We start from the raw sequence: 20,766 nt of genomic DNA, 5'->3' as shown, positions 1-20,766 counted from the left end.
CAGATCGGAGAGGATTTGTCCGCTGACTGAGGAGATGACCAGAGGCTTCTCGAGGTGGACCACAGGGATGTGATGTTGGGAGACCAGAGCAGCACCACAAAGTTCCCTGCAGAACCAGAGTCCAAAAAAACAGCGACCTGAATCTGGCTACTGGTGGCGAAGCTGAGGAGCACGGGAATGTCCAGGCGTGGAGAAGCTTTGCTCTCACCTAGGGACACTTCTCCCAAGAACCCTAGGTGCTGGTGTTTCCCGGACATTGGGAACGACCAGGACAAGCCCTAATGAAATATTCTGAACTGGCACAATAGAAACAGAGATCCTCCTGACGTCGTCTGGAATGTTCCTGGAGGGAAAGTCAAGTTCTGTCCACCTGCATAGGTCCCCATCATACTTAGTAGGCATGGAGAGTCTCAGCCTAGGTTCAGTGGCAGGCAGAAAAACCAGGGTAGCAGGAGAGGCCGCAGAGATCTGATGCTGTGGCTGAGTGGCAATCAACTGCTGCAGCATGGAGGCGACTTGTCCAAGCTGTTCACCTTGCATGCCAATCCGCTGGGACTGCTGGACCACAACAGTGGTAAGATCAGCCAGTTTAGGTAGCGGAACCTTGGCGGGGTCCATGGCCGGATCTTGCTGTCAGGCTTCTGGGGTAGTGAACCCCCTGGACTACCACGGACAATGACACAAGCCAACACCTGGGACCGGAAGTGGATTGTACTTGCTGTGGCGTGGTACCACAGGTGAGACTTTGTCCGTGGTGGCAGCCAATGCGAGGTAAAAAGTCAGAAGGCAAGTTCGTGGTAGGGGACAGGCTGGAGGTCAAGACAGGTGGCAAAGGTTCAGGGTCAGAGATGAAGCAGAAGGTCAGGGCTGGGCAAGGAGGAGCGTAAACGGAAACAGGTCCGGGGTCACAACGGGGAATCCAATCACAGGTACATGGCACAGGGCAAATCTTTCTCAACGGCATAGAGCACAAAAACCCGGTGGGGAATGCTGGGAGAAGCCGTTATTTAACTAATACTGGGAAGTGGCCAGCCCCAATCAACAGTGCACTGGCCCTTTAAATTTAAAAGCACCGGCATATGCGCGCCCTAGGAGATGGGGAAGTGCGTGCTGGGAAGCCGGGAGCGTGGAGAGGTGAGTGAGGCTGGGGGGAGCGGGCGTACGGAGAGGGGCATGGGTGCCCCTGCGATGGGGGTTGCAGGAGCACCCATAACATAAACCAAGAACACCGACCTACTGGCGTGGGACCCCTCTGGCAGTATGCAAATGAGCCTGAGGGGCTCCATGCTCCATGGGCGTTAATGGAGCCTGCAGCCCCTAAGGCTCATTTGCATGATTTTTAAAACCCATCTTTCTTAAAAACAAGGGTATAAAAAGCTAAAAGAATAGCAGATCCTGCCAGAGGGGGCACATACCAGTATGTCAGTATGTTTGGTTTACAATTCTTGATCTGATCAAGGCCCTCCGATATGAAAGAAATGAAAAACATCAAGACGAATAGAAATATTTAGCTAGCCAATGAAGAAGACATCACTTGCCCTTGGAGGACCTGTCATCCTTCTATTAACAGCTCATTTGGCGTTAATCCTGCAAGATTACAAGCCATCAGTAATTTCCATCATCCGTCATAGATGGATCCCTGGTAATATTCCCCTCTCCCGTTCTCCTCTCAGTGAGATAACAGATAACTGGTGGACGTCTTTTTATCTTCTCTCTTATAACCTCATGAAATGAGAGAAGAATCAGCCGGCGGAGCACTACGGGTCTCCCCGGGATTCCCAGGATTGTAGCCGCAGGCAGAGGATATATACCAACAAATTCTGCTGTAAAACATCATGTTTTAGTCAATTTGTTTTAGTACAAGACATTGTGGGGAAATGGTGTTAAGGCTTCTGAGAGAAAACAGTAAACAATTGTAGGAGACGTACAGTATATTCTATTTTCTTTACTCTTTTTACTGAAAATCAATTTTATCACTACTGTCAATCAGCCGAGCAACATAGAAACATCGATTTATACAGAATACTTCCCACCAAATAGTTCAAGCCCCACCCCCAGGTTACCCATAACCCCGCCCACTATTAACAGGCTTTGTTCATGGACCGGATGGTCCTATTTTTTGATCTGGTTTCACAAACCTTGTTTATTTGCCACACCCACATACAACCTGTCCCCGTCCACTGTGGGTGGAGTTTCTAATTCCTCAACCACAGACCACTATGTCCTGTCCACTTTGAGTGAGGTTTCACCAGCCGCACTACTGGACCACCAGTTTTTCGCTGATGTGTCACAAACTTTGCCCATTTACCACCTGGTCCTTCCCACTCTGGATGGAGTTTTATCAGCCATGCCTGTGGACAACTTGGACCTGCCCATTCTGGGAAGGGTTTTGCTAGCCTCACCCCAATGAACACCTGGTCCTTTCCACTTTTAGAGAAGGTTTTAAGAGCCTCACCCAAGTAACACCGGATCCTTCTCACTTTCAGTGGATTTTTATACGCCATGCCCAATGACCACTTGGACCTGCCCATCGTTTCAAAGACCTCACCCAATCACTACTGTGGGGATTTCACAAGTTTTTCCCAAGTGCCACATGGTTCTTCTCACACAGTGAGGAGTTAAATTATCCATGCCCACTATCCACTTGGATCTGCCCACCACTGGTGTAGTTTCATACACCTCACCTACAGAACCTTCCCACTTTTGTAGCATCTGGTCTGGTCCACTTCAAGTGCAATTCGCAAATCTTGACCATGGACCATCTGGTGTTGCCCACTTTGTTGGAGGTTTCCCAAGTCCTGTTTTTACCACAGTAACAATAATTAAATTGTAACGTATTATCCATGTCATGCGTCAGAAAGGAACTTAACCCCTTATCGCTGACGCTTGCTTTCAGTATAATGACTGGACTCTATTTCTAGAATCTGACATGTGTCAAGATAACTGGTTATGACTTCGGAACCCTTTAATGTATCCAGGTGATTTGAGACTGTTTCCTCGTGACGCTTTGTACTTTGTGTTAGTTGAAAAGGTTTTGCGAAAATGGAAATTTGGCAAAAATTCTTTGTTTTAAAAGTCTGAAACCCCCAGACCACCGAAACCACTTGATAACTAACATTTCCAGAGTATCTGCTTTACGAGGACATGGTTTATGAGCACGAGCGCCAATGTATGATAAATATTCCCCTATGTCCTCAGCCTGTGGAAGGTTCCGGGGAGCTAGCCAATAAACTGCATGCATTACCTCAGGTAAAGATATAAAATATATATTTAAAATACATCAAAGACGTTTAACCATTTAGGAACAAGACAGAATGAATGCATTTAATAACAATCCCTCTGGATAGTATGCGGAAGCCTTGGATTACCACATAGATAAGGGGATGACGATTTTTAAAAGAGTGACCAAGCCTTATAGATGTTATGTGCTTAAAGGTGGCATAGGAGAGTTGGCCAGGCCCCTTAGGCAAACAGGCAGCTATCAAGGCACAGCATTGAGTAAAGGCCCGTCATGGGGAAATGTTAATTTAGAGTCATCTCCGAGGTGGTGTAGAAGTCCCTTATCTGATGTCCAGGGTAATAATAATAATAATAATAATAATAATCTTCCATTATTTTTAAGATATTTGTTTATCACTAATTCTGATACCCGATTCTTTCAGTGTACGATTCTCTGGGGAAGCAAGGAAGTGGGATAATCAGTGGGAACGTGGACCGCCTCGGATCTTATAGTGAATGCCTCTCGGTTCAAGCTCCTGAGAAGAAGTTTGAGGGAGAATACTGCAAGATGCATGTGGAACAGGTCTGACATGTACAAGAATTGTATCACTTCAATGTATTTAAAGGGATGGTCCAGGTTATACATTATTAGTACATCTTTAGAAAATTTCCATCAAGTCACAGACACGTCATGACAATGGAAACCATGTTATGCTTCATGTACAGAACCTCTACCACCACTGCTACTAGGACTCTCAGTCCCTTCTGGTTCCCCATCCTCACCTGTGTCCATTTACTATTAATCACTTCTTAAAGGGGTTGTGCCACAATGGTTATTATCTGTGTCATGTGTTTTTTCACTCTCCTTGGGGAAGTTGAAGAAAACCGTCCACCATATTCCTACTATAATAAAGCTCTAATCGGATAAGGGACCTGGACCTCCCCAATTACTAGTGGGATGCAGTAACAAGATGAGCGGGGGTCCCATGGGTCAGACCCCACCTTTTCTTATAATAGATTGATTGTCTATGTGAAGGATTCAGATACATGTAGAAATAACACACGTCTCTGCCCACAGCTTCTAGAGGATCTAACTCCACCTTTCCTCTCTGTAATTATTTTATAGGAAGGGGTCAAATTTGTGATTGGGATTTGTGTCCCAGATTCCTGCAGCAGCGGAGACATTACAGTAATGGCTTCTATGGGTAAGATAAAGCATAAGGAGCTCTCACCTCTCCCGACAATTCCCATAGCTCTGCCTTGTCCTGTGCCTCAGTTATTCCTCCTGGAAACTCATCATCAATTGTCACCATTACACTTCCTGTAAGGTCAGTGATGATTGGACAGTGCGCAGAGACACGCCCCCTACGGGTTACATCCAGGTGTCAATTTGTTAATTTAGAAGATCTCTTCTAGTGCTTCCTCCTCTATATGTTAAGCAATTCTCTTCCTTCTCTCTCCTAAACTGAAAATTTTGCACAGATGTCTATGGAAAGGGGAGGGGGCATTAGCTGAATGACAAAGGGGAGACAAAGACACAGGAAGAATGATTGCTGGGGCTAATAGTAAGCTTCTATCTCACCCCAAGTGCTTAATTCCTAAGTACAGGACAATATTTTTTGATTATGTTCTTTATGAACCAGCTGATATTTCTAAGTGTGAGAAGTTATGGAGCAGATTCTCCTTTAATCTCTGGGGCTCATTTACTTACCCGTCCGACGGAGTTCACCGAAAGTTCACTGTCCGACGATAATGCCCTGTGCCGCGATTCACTAAGATTGCGCTCCTGATATTGTGCATGTGTCGCTTCCCCGGTCAGGTCTGAGCACTCAGTCCGAATTAGTCGGATTTACCAATGCCCCCCCCCCCCATAGAAGCCAGCGCAGCTGCACCAAAATCTGATCGCGTGCAACACAAAACCAAAGCAGACCCCTGTTAAATAGCTGTCAAAGTCGAGCAATCCCCGTAAAAGATGAACAGTCCTACGAAAGTGCGATCCGCGACCGCTAGTAAATGAGCCCCTCTGTGTGCAGTGTATGGGAGACATCATAGCAGCCGGGCTCCAGCCAACGGCAGTGAGACATCTGAGGATCACAGATAGAGGCTGCAGAGGGGAAAACTGCTGAACACTACAGAATACAAGTCATGTGATACCCAGAAATAGTGTCCCCTCTGCAATTACACACAGGGGTCCGGGGTTTATGTAGAAGCCTGAAGAAAGGTATAGAACACATGTGGATGTCCTTAAAGGTGAAGTTCTGATTGTGATTTTTGACTCTCCCGCTACTTATATCATCAGATCTTCTCCGATACAAGGGGGAATCATTTCTGGAACCTCTGCCAAGTTTCATTAGTCTGAATGAGACCACTCCGGTTGTGGAGGAGACCGTCTGCTCCCGCGGCCTGTTTCCTATGGATACATTCGCCATCATCTGCCTGTAAGTAGGAGCCTCCTGTCCAATATTGTTCAGTCTCGCTGCTCATAACTCTGCCCTAATACCCTTGGCGTCTTGGCAGGTGCCTCAGCGGCTTGTTCATCATGTTCCCCGTAATTGGGTCCATCTACACGGCCGTGCTCAACTTTCTAGCCTCATCATCATTTGAGGATTGCAAGACCATCATTCTACATCGGAAAGCCAGGACTCCGGAAAGCCAGAAGCCTGCGGAAAAATCCAATCTCCCATTGGACGAGGAATATGGCAGCGAGAAGAAATACAGTAATATCCATAGATTACTATACATGCCGCTCGCTATATATCACCTGGAATTACTCAGTTTATTCCGCAGATTGAGTCGTATTAACGGAACGTTTACTTTCTGACATCTAAAGTGGTAGACTATTGAATACAGCTCCGGGGGAAGGCAGATAGAGAGGAGAAGATAGACGCGGCCACTTGTATAAGGGAGAAGGCATTTTCTAATAGGCAGTAATTGCACTTCATGCCGCTGTATTACAGAGATTCTCCTCTTTAAAGGGATTTTCCAGGGTTGCATAACTGCGAATGACCTATCCATACACCTGCAGTTCTACTGTTCAGCTGATATAGTACAGACAGGGTAATATGCTTAATGATCGGACCAGCACACCGATTGGAAGGGGTGCGACAGATCAACTACCATGACCTATGAACTCCAATGACCTAACCTATGAATAGGAAATTAGTAGTAATGCAGCCCGAAAAATGCCTTTAAATTATTACTAATATTTACTGCATTGTCTGTTGCATATACAGTATATGCCCCCTATCCTTAAAGGGGCTTTCCAGGTTATTGATATTGATGACCTATTCTATAGGGAAACCCCCTTAAGAGTACAGGTTATACTTGAAACGGGGAGCGAATCTATAAGGGTTCAACATTTGCAGTCAGCTGATTTCAGCTTTCAACCAAAAATAGCCAGGCTATGCACTGCAGACTGCTACCCATCCAATATTGATGGCCTTTCCAATGGAAAGGTGAAAGATCATCAATCTATCTAAAATTAAAATGGCAAAACTCCAAAATTCAATAAAAACATGTGATATCATCTCAGCTCCTGAGGTCTGGCTATAGGCAGTAAGGTCCCACAGCGGCCCAATGTGCAGCCCTGCAGCACTTCCTCGCCCAAATGGCGCTGCGCCGGGAATTGCATCTAAAATGTATCTATCCCTCTATATCAGTTGTTCAATCTATATATCTATCTCTATATATCTGTTCCCCACACATAAATCTTTAAGGGCTAATGGACGCATTGAAATGAAAATGTTATCTTTATGCAAACAAGTTTCTTACTGCATCGGGGGTGGGCGGCTGCTGCAATTGTTTTCTTCTTTATTCAGATTATTTAGATGGGAGATTTAATCTTTGTGTAAAAGCAAACTAGTAAAACATGTGCATCAGCAGGCATAGCCCCGCCCCCAGTGCACAGAGAAGATCATTTGCATAAGTATAAGAGAATCTGTATAGCTAGGTCTGTAAAGCTTAGAAAGTGCCACACACAATGCTGGGTTCACTTGTTGGGTCATTCGGTAGCTGGAGGACTGTTTAATGTCCACAGATTTTAGTAATTTTATGTGCTGGAAAGGGTAAATACGGTACAAGCCTTTGTAAATAGTCGCAGCCTGTCCAAAAGAGTAGAATAAATCTTAAAAAGTAGAAGAGTCCTTAGAGGAGTGACATAAAATCTCCTCCACTTTGAATACAGGGACACATGAGATGCCCGACGCTGATCAGAATTAATATCAGGCGGATTCATCGGGGGAAGTACCCAAGAATTCAATACTTCATCAAATCAATTAAGAGCCAGTCATAAATTAAGTAGGGGAGCTGTTATTACAGAGGGCAGGGAGCACGGGCTCGGGGGGCACAGATTGGCAAAATTAGCTTCTGTAATACAAAGAAGTTCATCCGGAGAGGACGGGCCCCTGGGATATACAGGATGTCAGGGATGGACCCACTGAACCACCATGGGAGATGACGTAGGCCGACACCTGGGACCGGAGTCTAAGGGGTGCACAATTTTCCTCCAGAGCCCGCCACAAAGCAGGTTGGACTTGCTGCAGCGTGGTACCAGCGGGTCATTCCACAAGCGCGACTTTGCCCGCGGTGTTGGCCAAGGTGAAGTACAGAATTGTAAGGCTGAAACAGAGCCGTGGATGGGCTGGAGGTTAGGACAGACGGCACAGGATTGGAGTCAGGTACAAGGCAGAAGGTCATGGAGCGGAGTCAGGAACATAATCGGGGTCACAGCAGGAAATTACTATAAACACACAGGAAGAACAAGCTTTCTCTAGGGCACGAGCCACAAAAATCCGGCAGGGGGCACAGGCAGTCCATTTATTAGTGCAGGCAAGCCACCAGCCAACATTATCGGTGTGCTGGCCCTTTAATTTCCACTAAGACGGCGTACATGCACTAGGAGGTGGGGATGTGCGTGCTGGTCCACAGGAGATGCTGTTGGACCCGGGAGAGGGGAGTGTAGCTGCGGCCGGGCACAAGGAGATACATGGATGTGCCTGCAACCCGAGACATGGGTGTCAGGGTTACCCGAGACATGGGTGTCAGGGTTACCCGAGACATGGGTGTCAGGGTTACCCGAGACATGGGTGTCAGGGTTACCCGAGACATGGGTGTCAGGGTTACCCGTGACAGTACCCCTTGGCCTGAAGGATCCTCTGAAGAAGATCATGGTTCAGGATGTTGTCCTTGGGCTCCCAAGATCTCTCCTCTTGCCCAAACCCCTTCTAGTCAACAGGAAAGAACCACTTCCCTCTAACGATTTCATATCTAGGACTTCTTTTACCTCATAAATGTCAGTGAAATCCGCGTCAGGAGCAGGAGGTTGTAGCTGCCGGGAGAAGCAATTCAGAATGACAGGTTTCAGAAGGGGAAGAGCATGGTGGGAGGAATATGGAGCTTATATGCCACGGGGTTAATGCGCCTTAGCACCTCAAATGGAGCCAAGAAACACGGACCAGGTTTGTAGCTGGAATCTTCAGCCGGACATACCTGGAGTATAGCCACACTTTATCCCCCGGAGAGAAGATAGGAGGGGACCTGCTTTTTTGTCAGCCTGGGTTTTGGTTCGAGCAGACGCCTGTTGTATGGAAAGACAAGTCTGTTCCCAGATAGACTTAAGATCTTAAACTAACTCTTCCACGACAGGAACATCAGAAGGCACAGAAAGAGGAAGAGGAGGGCGTGGGTGTTGTCCAAAGACAATGAAGAACGGAGCGGAGCCAGTATATTCAGAGTCCTAAGAGTTGTAGGAAAATTCTAGCCATGTCAACAAAGTCGACCAGTCATCCTGTCAGGTAGAGACAACATGACAGAGATAGCAGCCCAGAGTCTGATTAACTCTGTCTACTGGTCCATTAGACTGCGGATGGTAGGCAGAGGAGAAGTCTAACCGTACTTGAAGTTGGCTACACATGGAATGCCAGAACAGGGAAACAAACAGTATAGAACACCAGGATATTGTCACGACACAGGAATATAGCAAGTCTCAGAAAATGTCCTTGACAAACTCCTGGAATGCGTTACAAAGTCCAAATGGCATAACAAGATACTCGTAGTGCCAATCACGAGTATTGAAGGTGGTCTTTAATATGTCCAGAGAGGCTTTTTTAAAGGTAGCGACCAAGGCTGTCTCATTCCAAGCTAGCTCAGAAGCTAACGTGCGAAACTGGAATGCGTAATCACCAATAGACAAGATCCCTTGGCACAAGTTCAGCAGGACGGTTTCAGCAGAAGATGCCGGAGCTGGTTACTCGAAGATGGATCGAAATTCATTGAGGAAAGCGGTGATATTAGCCATGACTGGGTCATTCCTGTCCCAAAGAGGGGTGGCCCATGCCAGGGCTTTCCCAGAGGGAAAGATGATCAGTGTGCAAGGAACACTGGGTGATGAATCCCCTGCATAACTTGGCATCTCTGTCATACTTGGAGGGTATGGATAGTCGCAATCTGGGTTCAGCAGTAAATAACGTAGCCACTGCTGCTGCTGGGTAGCCAACAATTTCCACTTCAGGTGGCAGAACCTTGGCGGGATGCATGGCCGGATTTTACTGTCCGGAGTTAGGGGTAGTGGAGCCACTGAACTACCGTGGGCGATGACGTAAGTCAACACCTGGGAGCAGAGTCTAAACGGTACCCAATTTTCACCAGAGCCCACCACAAAGCGGGTTGGACTTGCTACAGCGGGAAACCACCAGGTCGCTCCAGGGATGCGACTTTGCCAGCGGTGATGGTCAAGGCGGGGTACAGAATCGTTAGGCTGAAACAGAGTCGTGGATGTTAGGGGAGGTTGGGACAGGCGGCACAGGATCGGAGTCAGGTACAAGGCAGAAGGTCAGGGCTGGCAGCAGACTAGTGACGTCAGGAACAGATTTGGGGTCACTACGGGAAATTATTATAAACACACATGACATAGGGAACAATCTCTCCCTAGGGCACGAGGCACAAAGATTCAGCAGGGGAAGAAGCAGTCCATTTATTAGAGGAGGCGGCCAGCAGCACCAATTAGCTGTGCACTGGCCCTTTAAATCTCACCGAGCCACAATAGGAGGTGGGGACGTGCATGCCAGACCACAGGAGGTGAGTGTACCAGCAGCCAGGCTGCTGGGGCACAAGAAAGTACACGGGTGCGCCTGTGACCCAAGACATGGGTCGCAGGAGCACCTGTGACACAGGTCATAGGGCCACACACTAGTTACTGGAGTCTTGAGAGCACGGTGCTCCCCTCTGGTATTCTTTTTCTTCCAGCCTATTGAAGGGAACTAGTCAGCAGGATTTTAGTCATTACCAATGGTCGCTGGAATCCCCTCAAGTTACCTCCCTGGTGGTTCCTTCTTTTATGGAATCAGTCTCTGCCAAATGCTCTATGTAGTCTCTAAATACTTGTACAGTAGCAGATTGCAGATCCCTCCTCTAACAGGAATATTTCTTGTCTCCAGCTTGCACTGAGAAAGTCCTGAAAAGTTTTGCCATACAAGAGAACTTTCCGGCTGTGATGGCGGGGACCTCCAAGAATCAGGAGTACCCCACTCTGAATGGGATCCGAATCCTCAGTCTGTTGTGGGTCATATCAGAACATACCAGTATTCTGAGCGGTGCCCTCAACATAGGTGAGTATAATAACCTGTGGACAGAAGTGGATTATAATATAGGCGGTTGGGGCGGCAGCCGAGGGCACAAGCTTTCTAGGGGGCCCATGGACACTCAAACCACCCACCAAATTATATATTGAGGAGGGCCTTCACCCATAAAATCCTCAAACATCTGTTCCTGCTCTCAATACACATGTACACAAGAGCCATTTCAGGACCTTTAAAGGTTCTCCAAAGATCATGAAACTGCAGATTGAAAGCAGCAGAAGGGACACATCCTCCATTCCCCAAGAAGCTGATTCTAGTACCAGATGTAGGAAGTGATTCCAGAGTTGTAGGGGCTATAATATTCATACAGCCCAGGGTTCATGGTGGTCGTAATCCGCCCCTTGCATGTGGAATATACTGGAATATTAGAGGGTTTGCTACAACATACATCTATGTTAGGGTACATTCACACAGCGGTATACCCGCCGTGCGGGCATACCGCCGTGTGCTGGAGTGGAGGAGGGAGGTGACCCCTCCTCCCTCCATAGAGAATAGCGGCGCACGGCCGCACACACGCCGAAAGATAGAGCATGCTCTATCTTTTTGCGGTGTGCGGGCCGGATCGGTGCCACACATGTGTGGCACCGTATCTGCGCCGCACCGCTATTGCCGTCTATGGGGACGTACATGCGGCCGCAAATTTGCGGCCGTATGTACATCCCCGCAGACGGCCATTTGAATGTGCCCTTACATCTATGGCACAAGTCTCTCCAATGTTTCATATTTTGCTACAATGTATCCGAGCAGATAGAACATATCGGTTTAGAATCTGTGAAGTAAGAAAATTGTAAGAAAAAGCTGGATGCAGATGTAGCAAACTCTCAGCTGTAAAAGGTATGGATCAATAATTCAATATTCAATATATCTCTGGTGTCTCACTACAGATAACTCCTTGGAATGGATATCCAATGTATTAGAGAAGCCACAGTACATCTACGTGGTCAGTGGCCCTGGCTTCTTGGGAGTGGACGCCTTCTTCTTTCTAGGGTAAAAAAGTTGATGCTGAAGCAATTATCTTCTCTGCTGTGTATGCAAATAAGGAAAGGGGGATTCCCTGCCTTATGCCCCTCCCAATGCATGTAGGCCACACCCCCAAGCTACAGGCCCCAGACCTCCATATAAAAACTCCTCACCGACGCCAGAAATCTACAGACCCAACCTGTACACAGACCAGAATTCTCAGTTTGCAGACCACAGGCCAAACCTCTTTAGGACAATCCCCAGACCAAATTACCTCTGTGTAAAGCCCCCGGTTAAGACTCTAATAATAATATATTAGAAAATTCTAATATATAGACCCCAGACCCCTCTGCGTAAAGGCACTTGTCTAATTTCTTCTGGATACAGACGAATAAGCATAGTTTGCCGGAATCTATGATCTGCAAACTACATTTGTTCTAGGGAAAGGTTCATCGCCAAAACCCCCAGTTAAATGCGGTGCAAAACGGAAAAAGTCAACCTATGCATGTACATCAGTATTGCAGAGTATTATCATGAACAAGCAATCAGATGATCGCTTGTAAAAGTCCCATGGTGCTACTAATAAAAACGTAAAAAAAAAAATGTTATTCAATAAAAAATGTATTAATAAAAATGGCCATGAACCCCAAAACACATAAAGAGACAAATAATGCACAAAAAAGTCACAATGGAAAACCACAAAAAGAATTGTCAAACAGCCAAATTGGATATAATTCCAAACCAAACATAAAAAAGGGGGTGGACAAAAGTATTGGCACTGTTAGTAAAATCAAGTGATGCTTCTCTAATTTGTGTAATTAACAGCCCCTGTAACTTACCTGTGGCACCTAACAGGTGGGGACAATTACCAAATCACACTTACAGCCAGTTGAAATGGATTAAAGTTGACTCCACCTCTGCCCTGTGTCCTTGTGTGTGCCACATTGAGCCTGGAGAAAAGAAAGACCAAAGAACTGTCTGAGGACTTGAGACTCAGAATTGTGAGGAAGCCTGAGCAATCTCAAGGCTACAAGTCCATCTCCAAAGACCTGAATGTTCCTGTGTCTTCCGTGCGCAGTGTCATAAGATGCCATCTATGACGTTATCTTAAAGACACAGGGACACATTTACTTACCCATCCCGTCACGATCCCCGAGGTGCGTTGTCCGGCGAGGATTTGGAGCTGCCGCAATTCACTAAGATTGTGCATCCAAATTCCTTTATGTGTCGCTCCCCCGCTCAGGTCTGCCGCAGTTCACCTTCTTCTTCCCGGTGCATGGAAGTGCTTGGGCTTGCGACACAATTTTGAATGTTAAATCCTGCACTTAGTCCGAATCAGTCGGGTTGTCCGGCCCGATTTGTGTCGCATGAAATCCGATCACGTGCGCCAAAAACCCCAGTTAAATGCGGTGCAAAACGGAAAAAGTCGGGAAACCCGACAGTGCCCCACAGTGTCTGCTTATGCATGTACATCAGTATTGCAGTCAATCAGATGATCGCTTGTTCAAGTCCCATGGGGGAACTAATAAAAACGTAAAAAAGTTATTCAATAAAAAATTAATTAATAAATTAATAAAAATGACCATGAGCCCCAAAACACATAAAGAGACATATAGGGGCGCATTTACTTACCCGGTCCTGTCGCGATCCAGCGGTTGGTTCTCCGTCGAGGATTTAGGTCTTCTGGCGATTCACTAAGGTCGTGCGCCCGATGTCCACCAGGTGTCACTGCTGCACTGAAGTCCGGCGGAGTTTGCCGGAGTTCACCGGCAAAAAAATCTGTGGTTTTTCCGAATCCGAAGGGCACGCCCCCGATTTATGTTGCATGCATGCCGGCGCCGGTGCGCCACAATCCGTTTGCATAGGTGAAAAAAAAAGATTTTTACCTATTTATCACTCTATTAAAGAGTGATAAGAAAAACATATGTATGCCAGAATGATGTTGTTCAAAAAAATGTCCCGCAAAAAACAAGACATCAACCAGCTCCATAGCCGAAAAAGTAAAAATGTTATGCCACTTGGAAGACAGCGATGCAAAAATGATACATTTTTCCTCACATTAGGGTTTAATTTGGCAAATTTAGTAAAACCTAGAAAATATATTCATGTCTGGTATCCCCGTAATGACCCATAGAATAGAAATAACAGGATTATTAGGCTAAACGGTGAACACTAAAAAAAAAGTTTAAAATCCAGTACAGAATTGATGCCCCCCCTCCTCAAAAAAAAGTTCCTAAATTTTCAACAATAGGAGATACCAACCCCAAAATGGTAACACTGGAAAAAGCATCTTGTCCTGCAAAACAAACGCATCACATGACCCCAATAACGGAAAAGCAAAGAATTTATAGCCTACAACAGGGGTCAATGAGAAAACTAAAATGCTGGCAGCTGCAGGGCGCTCCTTCCCTCCTCCGCCTCGCTGTGCCCCATGTAGGGGGGTCTCTGTACTCGGGAGAAAATGCATAACAAATTTTTAGATATGTTTTATCTTCAGGAAATATGCACATTTTAGGGCTAAATGAACATATAACAGAAAAAATATGTCCATTCTAAATTTCCCCTCCATTTGATTACTATGAAGATCCCAAAGGGTTAACAATCTTCCTAAAAGCTGTTTCTGATAGATTCAGGGGTGCAGATTACAAAATGTTATTTTTTTATGTAGAGGATGCCCCCTGTCTATGGTGGGGTCTTTTTATGCTAAATATTTAAAATTTCATTCAAAACAGTAATTATCCTCAAAATAGTAAATTCTGAAAATACAGAAAACCGATATTTGATTTGAAAGCCGCGCGACATCAAAATAAATTATCGAGACATTTCAAAAATTAGGAATATGTAAAGTAGACATATTATAGTATCATAGTATATAAGGCCGGAAAAAGACGCAAGTCCATCCAGTCCAACCTTTAAGAATTAAATAAATGTTTTATCCCCATAACCCGTGATATTTTTTCTCTCCAGAAAGGCATCCAGGCCTCTCCTGAACATGTACATAGAGTCCGCCATAACAACCTCCTGAACATGTACATAGAGTCCTCCATAACAACCTCCTGTACATGTACATAGAGTCCTCCATAACAACCTCCTGTACATGTACATAGAGTCCTCCATAACAACCTCCTGCGGCAGAGAGTTCCACAGTCTCACTGCTCTTACAGTAAAGAACCTTTATCTATGTCTAGAATCACCTCTCCTCTAGGCGTAGAGGATGCCCCCTGTCTATGGTGATGGTAGAATCGCCTCTCCTCTAGGTGTAGAGGATGCCCCCTGTCTATGGTGATGGTAGAACCACCTCTCCTCTAGGTGTAGAGGATGCCCCCTGTCTATGGTGATGGTAGAATCACCTCTCCTCTAGGTGTAGAGGATGCCCCTGTCTATGGTGATGGTAGTTCCTCCTCTCCTCTAGGTGTAGAGGATGCCCCTGTCTATGGTGATGGTAGAACCTCCTCTCCTCTAGGTGTAGAGGATGTCCCCTGTCTATGGTGATGGTAGATCCTCCTCTCCTCTAGGTGTAGAGGATGCCCCCTGTCTATGGTGATGGTAGATCCTCCTCTCCTCTAGGTGTACAGGATGCCCCGTGTCTATGGTGATGGTAGATCCTCCTCTCCTCTAGGTGTAGAGGATGCCCCTGTCTATGGTGATGGTAGAACCTCCTCTCCTCTAGGAGTAGAGGATGTCCCCTGTCTATGGTGATGGTAAAACCACCTCTCCTCTAGGTGTAGATGATGCCCCCTGTCTATGGTGATGGTAGAACCACCTCTCCTCTAGGTGTGGAGGATGCCCTCTGTCTATGGTGATGGTAGAACCACCTCTCCTCTAGGTGTAGAGGATGCCCTCTGTCTATGGTGATGGTAGAACCTCCTCTCCTCTAGGTGTAGAGGATGTCCTGTGTCTATGGTGATGGTAGAACCTCCTCTCCTCTAGGTGTAGAGGATGTCCCCTGTCTATGGTGATGGTAGAACCTCCTCTCCTCTAGGTGTAGAGGATGCCTCCTGTCTATGGTAATAGTAGAACCTCCTCTCCTCTAGGTGTAGAGGATGCCCCCTGTCTATGGTGATGGTAGAACCGCCTCTCCTCTAGGTGTAGATGATGCCGAGTGTCTATGGTGATGGTAGATCCTCCTCTCCTCTAGGTGTAGAGGATGCCCCCTGTCTATGGTGATGGTAGAACCGCCTCTCCTCTAGGTGTAGATGATGCCGAGTGTCTATGGTGATGGTAGAACCTCCTCTCCTCTAGGTGTAGAGGATGCCCCTTGTCTATGGTGATAGTAGATCTTCCTCTCCTCTAGGTGTAGAGGATGCCCCCTGTCTATGGTGATGGAAGAACCTCCTCTCCTCTAGGCGTAGAGGATGCCCCCTGTCTATGGTGATGGTAGAACCTCCTCTCCTCTAGGTGTAGAGTATGCCCCCTGTCTATGGTGATGGTAGATCCTCCTCTAGGTGTAGAGGATGTCCCCTGTCTATGGTGATGGTAGAACATCCTCTCCTCTAGGTGTAGAGGATGCCCCCTGTCTATGGTGATGGTAGAACCTCCTCTCCTCTAGGTGTAGAGGATGCCCCCTGTCTATGGTGATGGTAGAACCTCCTCTCCTCTAGGTGTAGAGGATGTCCCCTGTCTATGGTGATGGTAAAACCACCTCTCCTCTAGGTGTAGATGATGCCCCCTGTCTATGGTGATGGTAGATCCTCCTCTCCTCTAGGTGTACAGGATGCCCCCTGTCTATGGTGATGGTAGATCCTCCTCTCCTCTAGGTGTAGAGGATGCCCCTGTCTATGGTGATGGTAGAACCTCCTCTCCTCTAGGTGTAGAGGATGTCCCCTGTCTATGGTGATGGTAAAACCACCTCTCCTCTAGGTGTAGATGATGCCCCCTGTCTATGGTGATGGTAGAACCACCTCTCCTCTAGGTGTAGAGGATGCCCCCTGTCTATGGTGATGGTAGAACCACCTCTCCTCTAGGTGTAGAGGATGCCCTCTGTCTGTGGTGATGGTAGAACCTCCTCTCCTCTAGGTGTATAGGATGTCCTGTGTCTATGGTGATGGTAGAACCTCCTCTCCTCTAGGTGTAGAGGATGTCCCCTGTCTATGGTGATGGTAAAACCACCTCTCCTCTAGGTGTAGATGATGCCCCCTGTCTATGGTGATGGTAGAACCACCTCTCCTCTAGGTGTAGAGGATGCTCTCTGTCTATGGTGATGGTAGAACCTCCTCTCCTCTAGGTGTAGAGGATGCCCTCTGTCTATGGTGATGGTAGAACCTCCTCTCCTCTAGGTGTATAGGATGTCCTGTGTCTATGGTGATGGTAGAACCTCCTCTCCTCTAGGTGTAGAGGATGTCCCCTGTCTATGGTGATGGTAGAACCTCCTCTCCTCTAGGTGTAGAGGATGCCTCCTGTCTATGGTAATAGTAGAACCTCCTCTCCTCTAGGTGTAGAGGATGCCCCCTGTCTATGGTGATGGTAGAACCGCCTCTCCTCTAGGTGTAGATGATGCCCCCTGTCTATGGTGATGGAAGAACCTCCTCTCCTCTAGGCGTAGAGGATGCCCCCTGTCTATGGTGATGGTAGAACCTCCTCTCCTCTAGGTGTAGAGGATGTCCCCTGTCTATGGTGATGGTAAAACCACCTCTCCTCTAGGTGTAGATGATGCCCCCTGTCTATGGTAATGGTAGATCCTCCTCTCCTCTAGGTGTACAGGATGCCCCCTGTCTATGGTGATGGTAGATCCTCCTCTCCTCTAGGTGTAGAGGATGCCCCTGTCTATGGTGATGGTAGAACCTCCTCTCCTCTAGGTGTAGAGGATGTCCCCTGTCTATGGTGATGGTAGAACCTCCTCTCCTCTAGGTGTAGAGTATGCCCCCTGTCTATGGTGATGGTAGATCCTCCTCTAGGTGTAGAGGATGTCCCCTGTCTATGGTGATGGTAGAACCTCCTCTCCTCTAGGTGTAGAGGATGCCCCCTGTCTATGGTGATGGTAGAACCTCCTCTCCTCTAGGTGTAGAGCAGGGGTAGGGAACCTATGGCTCGGGAGCCAGATATGGCTCTTTTGTTGGCTGCATCTGGCTCTCAGACAGATCTTTAATTAATAGTGATGGCTCCTGTGTGTCTCTTAGACTGATCACTGGACACAGGCAGCGATGTCACCGCTGCCTACGTCCTTTATATGACCCAGGTGCTATCACCGCCATTGTCTAAGCCTGGGTCAAAGAGAAGAGCGTGAGAGCGTTGAGGAGCTGGTTGCAGGGAGCGCTGGTAAGTGATGGGGCTACCTATATACTGGTAGGCATGTTCTGTGACTTCCTATCTTCTGGCAAGCATGTGCGGTGGCTACCAATTAACTTGGGGGCATGTGCCGTGCCTACCTATTTACTTGGGGGACATGTGCTGTGGCTATGAGCTGGGACTACCTATCTATTGGGAGGCATGTGGTGGGTGTAAGGATTTGGAGTAGTGAACCCACTGGATCACCACGGATGATGATGTAAGCAGACACCTTGGACCGGAATGCAAGTGGTACCCAGTCTTCACCTGAGCCTGCTGCAAAGCAGTATGGTCTTGCTGCAGCGTGGTACCACCAGGTTGTTCCACAGGTTCGACAGTGGCAGCCAAGGTTGAAGTACAGGATCACTAGGCAGTTTCGTGGTCAGGAACAGGCAGACGTTCAAGGCAGGCGGCAATGATGTGTGGTCCGGGACTGAGCGAGAGGTCAGGGCTGGCAGCTCAGGAACAGAATCAGGAACAGGTCCGGGGTCACAACAGGAGGTCAACACTTGGGAAGGAAACACTGTGGAAAGCTTCCTCATAGGCATGAAGCACTAAGATCTGTCGAGGAATGCTGGGAGCCACTGGTCTTTATAGGAACGCGGGAAGTGGGCAGCGCCAATTAGCGGCATACTGGCCCTTTAAATCTGTGAGTACCGGGGCACGCGCGCTGGCCAGCCTGGGATGGGAGCCGGAAAGTGTTGAATTGAGTGAGCTCGGAAAGGGCCGCTTGCATGGAGATGTGCCAGCAATCCGAGACGTAGATCACAAGGGCACCCGTGACACGGGGACTACCTATCTACTGGGGGGGGGGCATATGCATGTGGTACGGCTCTTATAGAATAACATTTTAAAATATATGGCGTTCATGGCTCTCTTAGCCAAAAAGGTTCCTGACCCCTGGTGTAGAGGATGCCCCCTGTCTATGGTGATGGTAGAACCTCCTCTCCTCTAGGTGTAGAGGATGTCCCCTGTCTATGGTGATGGTAGAACCGCCTCTCCTCTAGGTGTAGAGGATGTCCTCTGTCTATGGTGATGGTAGAACCCCCTCTCCTCTAGGTGTAGAGGATGCCCCCTGTCTATGGTGATGGTAGAACCTCCTCTCCTCTAGGTGTAGAGGATGCCCTCTGTCTATGGTGATGGTAGAACCGCCTCTCCTCTAGGTGTAGAGGATGCCTCCTGTCTATGGTAATAGTAGAACCTCCTCTCCTCTAGGTGTAGAGGATGCCCCCTGTCTATGGTGATGGTAGAACCTCCTCTCCTCTAGGTGTAGAGGATGTCCCCTGTCTATGGTGATGGTAGATCCTCCTCTCCTATAGGTGTAGAGGATGTCCCCTGTCTATGGTGATGGTAGATCCTCCTCTCCTCTAGGTGTAGAGGATGCCCCCTGTCTATGGTGATGGTAGAACCGCCTCTCCTCTAGGTGTAGAGTATGCCCCCTGTCTATGGCGATGGTAGATCCTCCTCTCCTCTAGGTGTAAAGGATGCCCCCTGTCTATGATGATGGTAGAACCTCCTCTCCTCTAGGTGTAGAGGATGCCCCCTGTCTATGGTGATGGTAGAACCTCCTCTCCTCTAGGTGTAGAGGATGCCCTCTGTCTATGGTGATGGTAGAACCTCCTCTCCTCTAGGTGTAGAGGATGTCCCCTGTCTATGGTGATGGTAGAACCTCCTCTCCTCTAGGTGTAGAGGATGCCCCCTGTCTATGGTGATGGTAGAACCTCCTCTCCTCTAGGTGTAGAGGATGTCCCCTGTCTATGGTGATGGTAGATCCTCCTCTCCTATAGGTGTAGAGGATGTCCCCTGTCTATGGTGATGGTAGATCCTCCTCTCCTCTAGGTGTAGAGGATGCCCCCTGTCTATGGTGATGGTAGAACCGCCTCTCCTCTAGGTGTAGAGGATGCCCCCTGTCTATGGCGATGGTAGATCCTCCTCTCCTCTAGGTGTAAAGGATGCCCCCTGTCTATGATGATGGTAGAACCTTCTCTCCTCTAGGTGTAGAGGATGCCCCCTGTCTATGGTGATGGTAGAACCTCCTCTCCTCTAGGTGTAGAGGATGCCCCCTGTCTATGGTGATGGTAGAACCTCCTCTCCTCTAGGTGTAGAGGATGTCCCCTGTCTATGGTGATGGTAGATCCTCCTCTCCTATAGGTGTAGAGGATGTCCCCTGTCTATGGTGATGGTAGATCCTCCTCTCCTCTAGGTGTAGAGGATGCCCCCTGTCTATGGTGATGGTAGAACCGCCTCTCCTCTAGGTGTAGAGTATGCCCCCTGTCTATGGTGATGGTAGATCCTCCTCTCCTCTAGGTGTAGAGGATGCCCCCTGTCTATGATGATGGTAGAACCTCCTCTCCTCTAGGTGTAGAGGATGCCCCCTGTCTATGGTGATGGTAGAACCTCCTCTCCTCTAGGTGTAGAGGATGCCCCCTGTCTATGGTGATGGTAGAACCTCCTCTCCTCTAGGTGTAGAGGATGCCCCCTGTCTATGGTGATGGTAGAACCTCCTCTCCTCTAGGTGTAGAGGATGTCCCCTGTCTATGGTGATGGTAGAACCGCCTCTCCTCTAGGTGTAGAGGATGTCCTCTGTCTATTGTGATGGTAGAACCCCCTCTCCTCTAGGAGTAGAGGATGCCCCATGTCTATGGTGATGGTAGAACCTCCTCTCCTCTAGGTGTAGAGGAAGCCCTCT

At 47.8% G+C, this 20,766-nt stretch overlaps 1 protein-coding gene across 2 annotated transcripts in view; it reads left to right on the top strand.

Annotated features, from left to right (window-relative positions):
• Positions 1-20,766, top strand: part of LOC140116933 (O-acyltransferase like protein-like) — a 103,468-nt gene that overhangs the window by 10,150 nt on the left and 72,552 nt on the right. For both annotated transcript variants that reach the window (XM_072133374.1, XM_072133366.1), the window contains exons 2-7: positions 3,663-3,802; positions 4,346-4,424; positions 5,519-5,657; positions 5,737-5,936; positions 10,653-10,823; positions 11,738-11,840. In XM_072133374.1, the coding sequence (XP_071989475.1) occupies positions 3,663-3,802; positions 4,346-4,424; positions 5,519-5,657; positions 5,737-5,936; positions 10,653-10,823; positions 11,738-11,840 (832 nt within the window). The remainder of the gene's footprint in view (positions 1-3,662; positions 3,803-4,345; positions 4,425-5,518; positions 5,658-5,736; positions 5,937-10,652; positions 10,824-11,737; positions 11,841-20,766) is intronic.

Source organism: Engystomops pustulosus, chromosome 1, assembly GCF_040894005.1.
Source record: "Engystomops pustulosus chromosome 1, aEngPut4.maternal, whole genome shotgun sequence".
Classification (NCBI taxonomy): Eukaryota; Metazoa; Chordata; class Amphibia; order Anura; family Leptodactylidae; genus Engystomops; species Engystomops pustulosus.
This window is presented reverse-complemented; position numbering and strand designations above follow the sequence as displayed.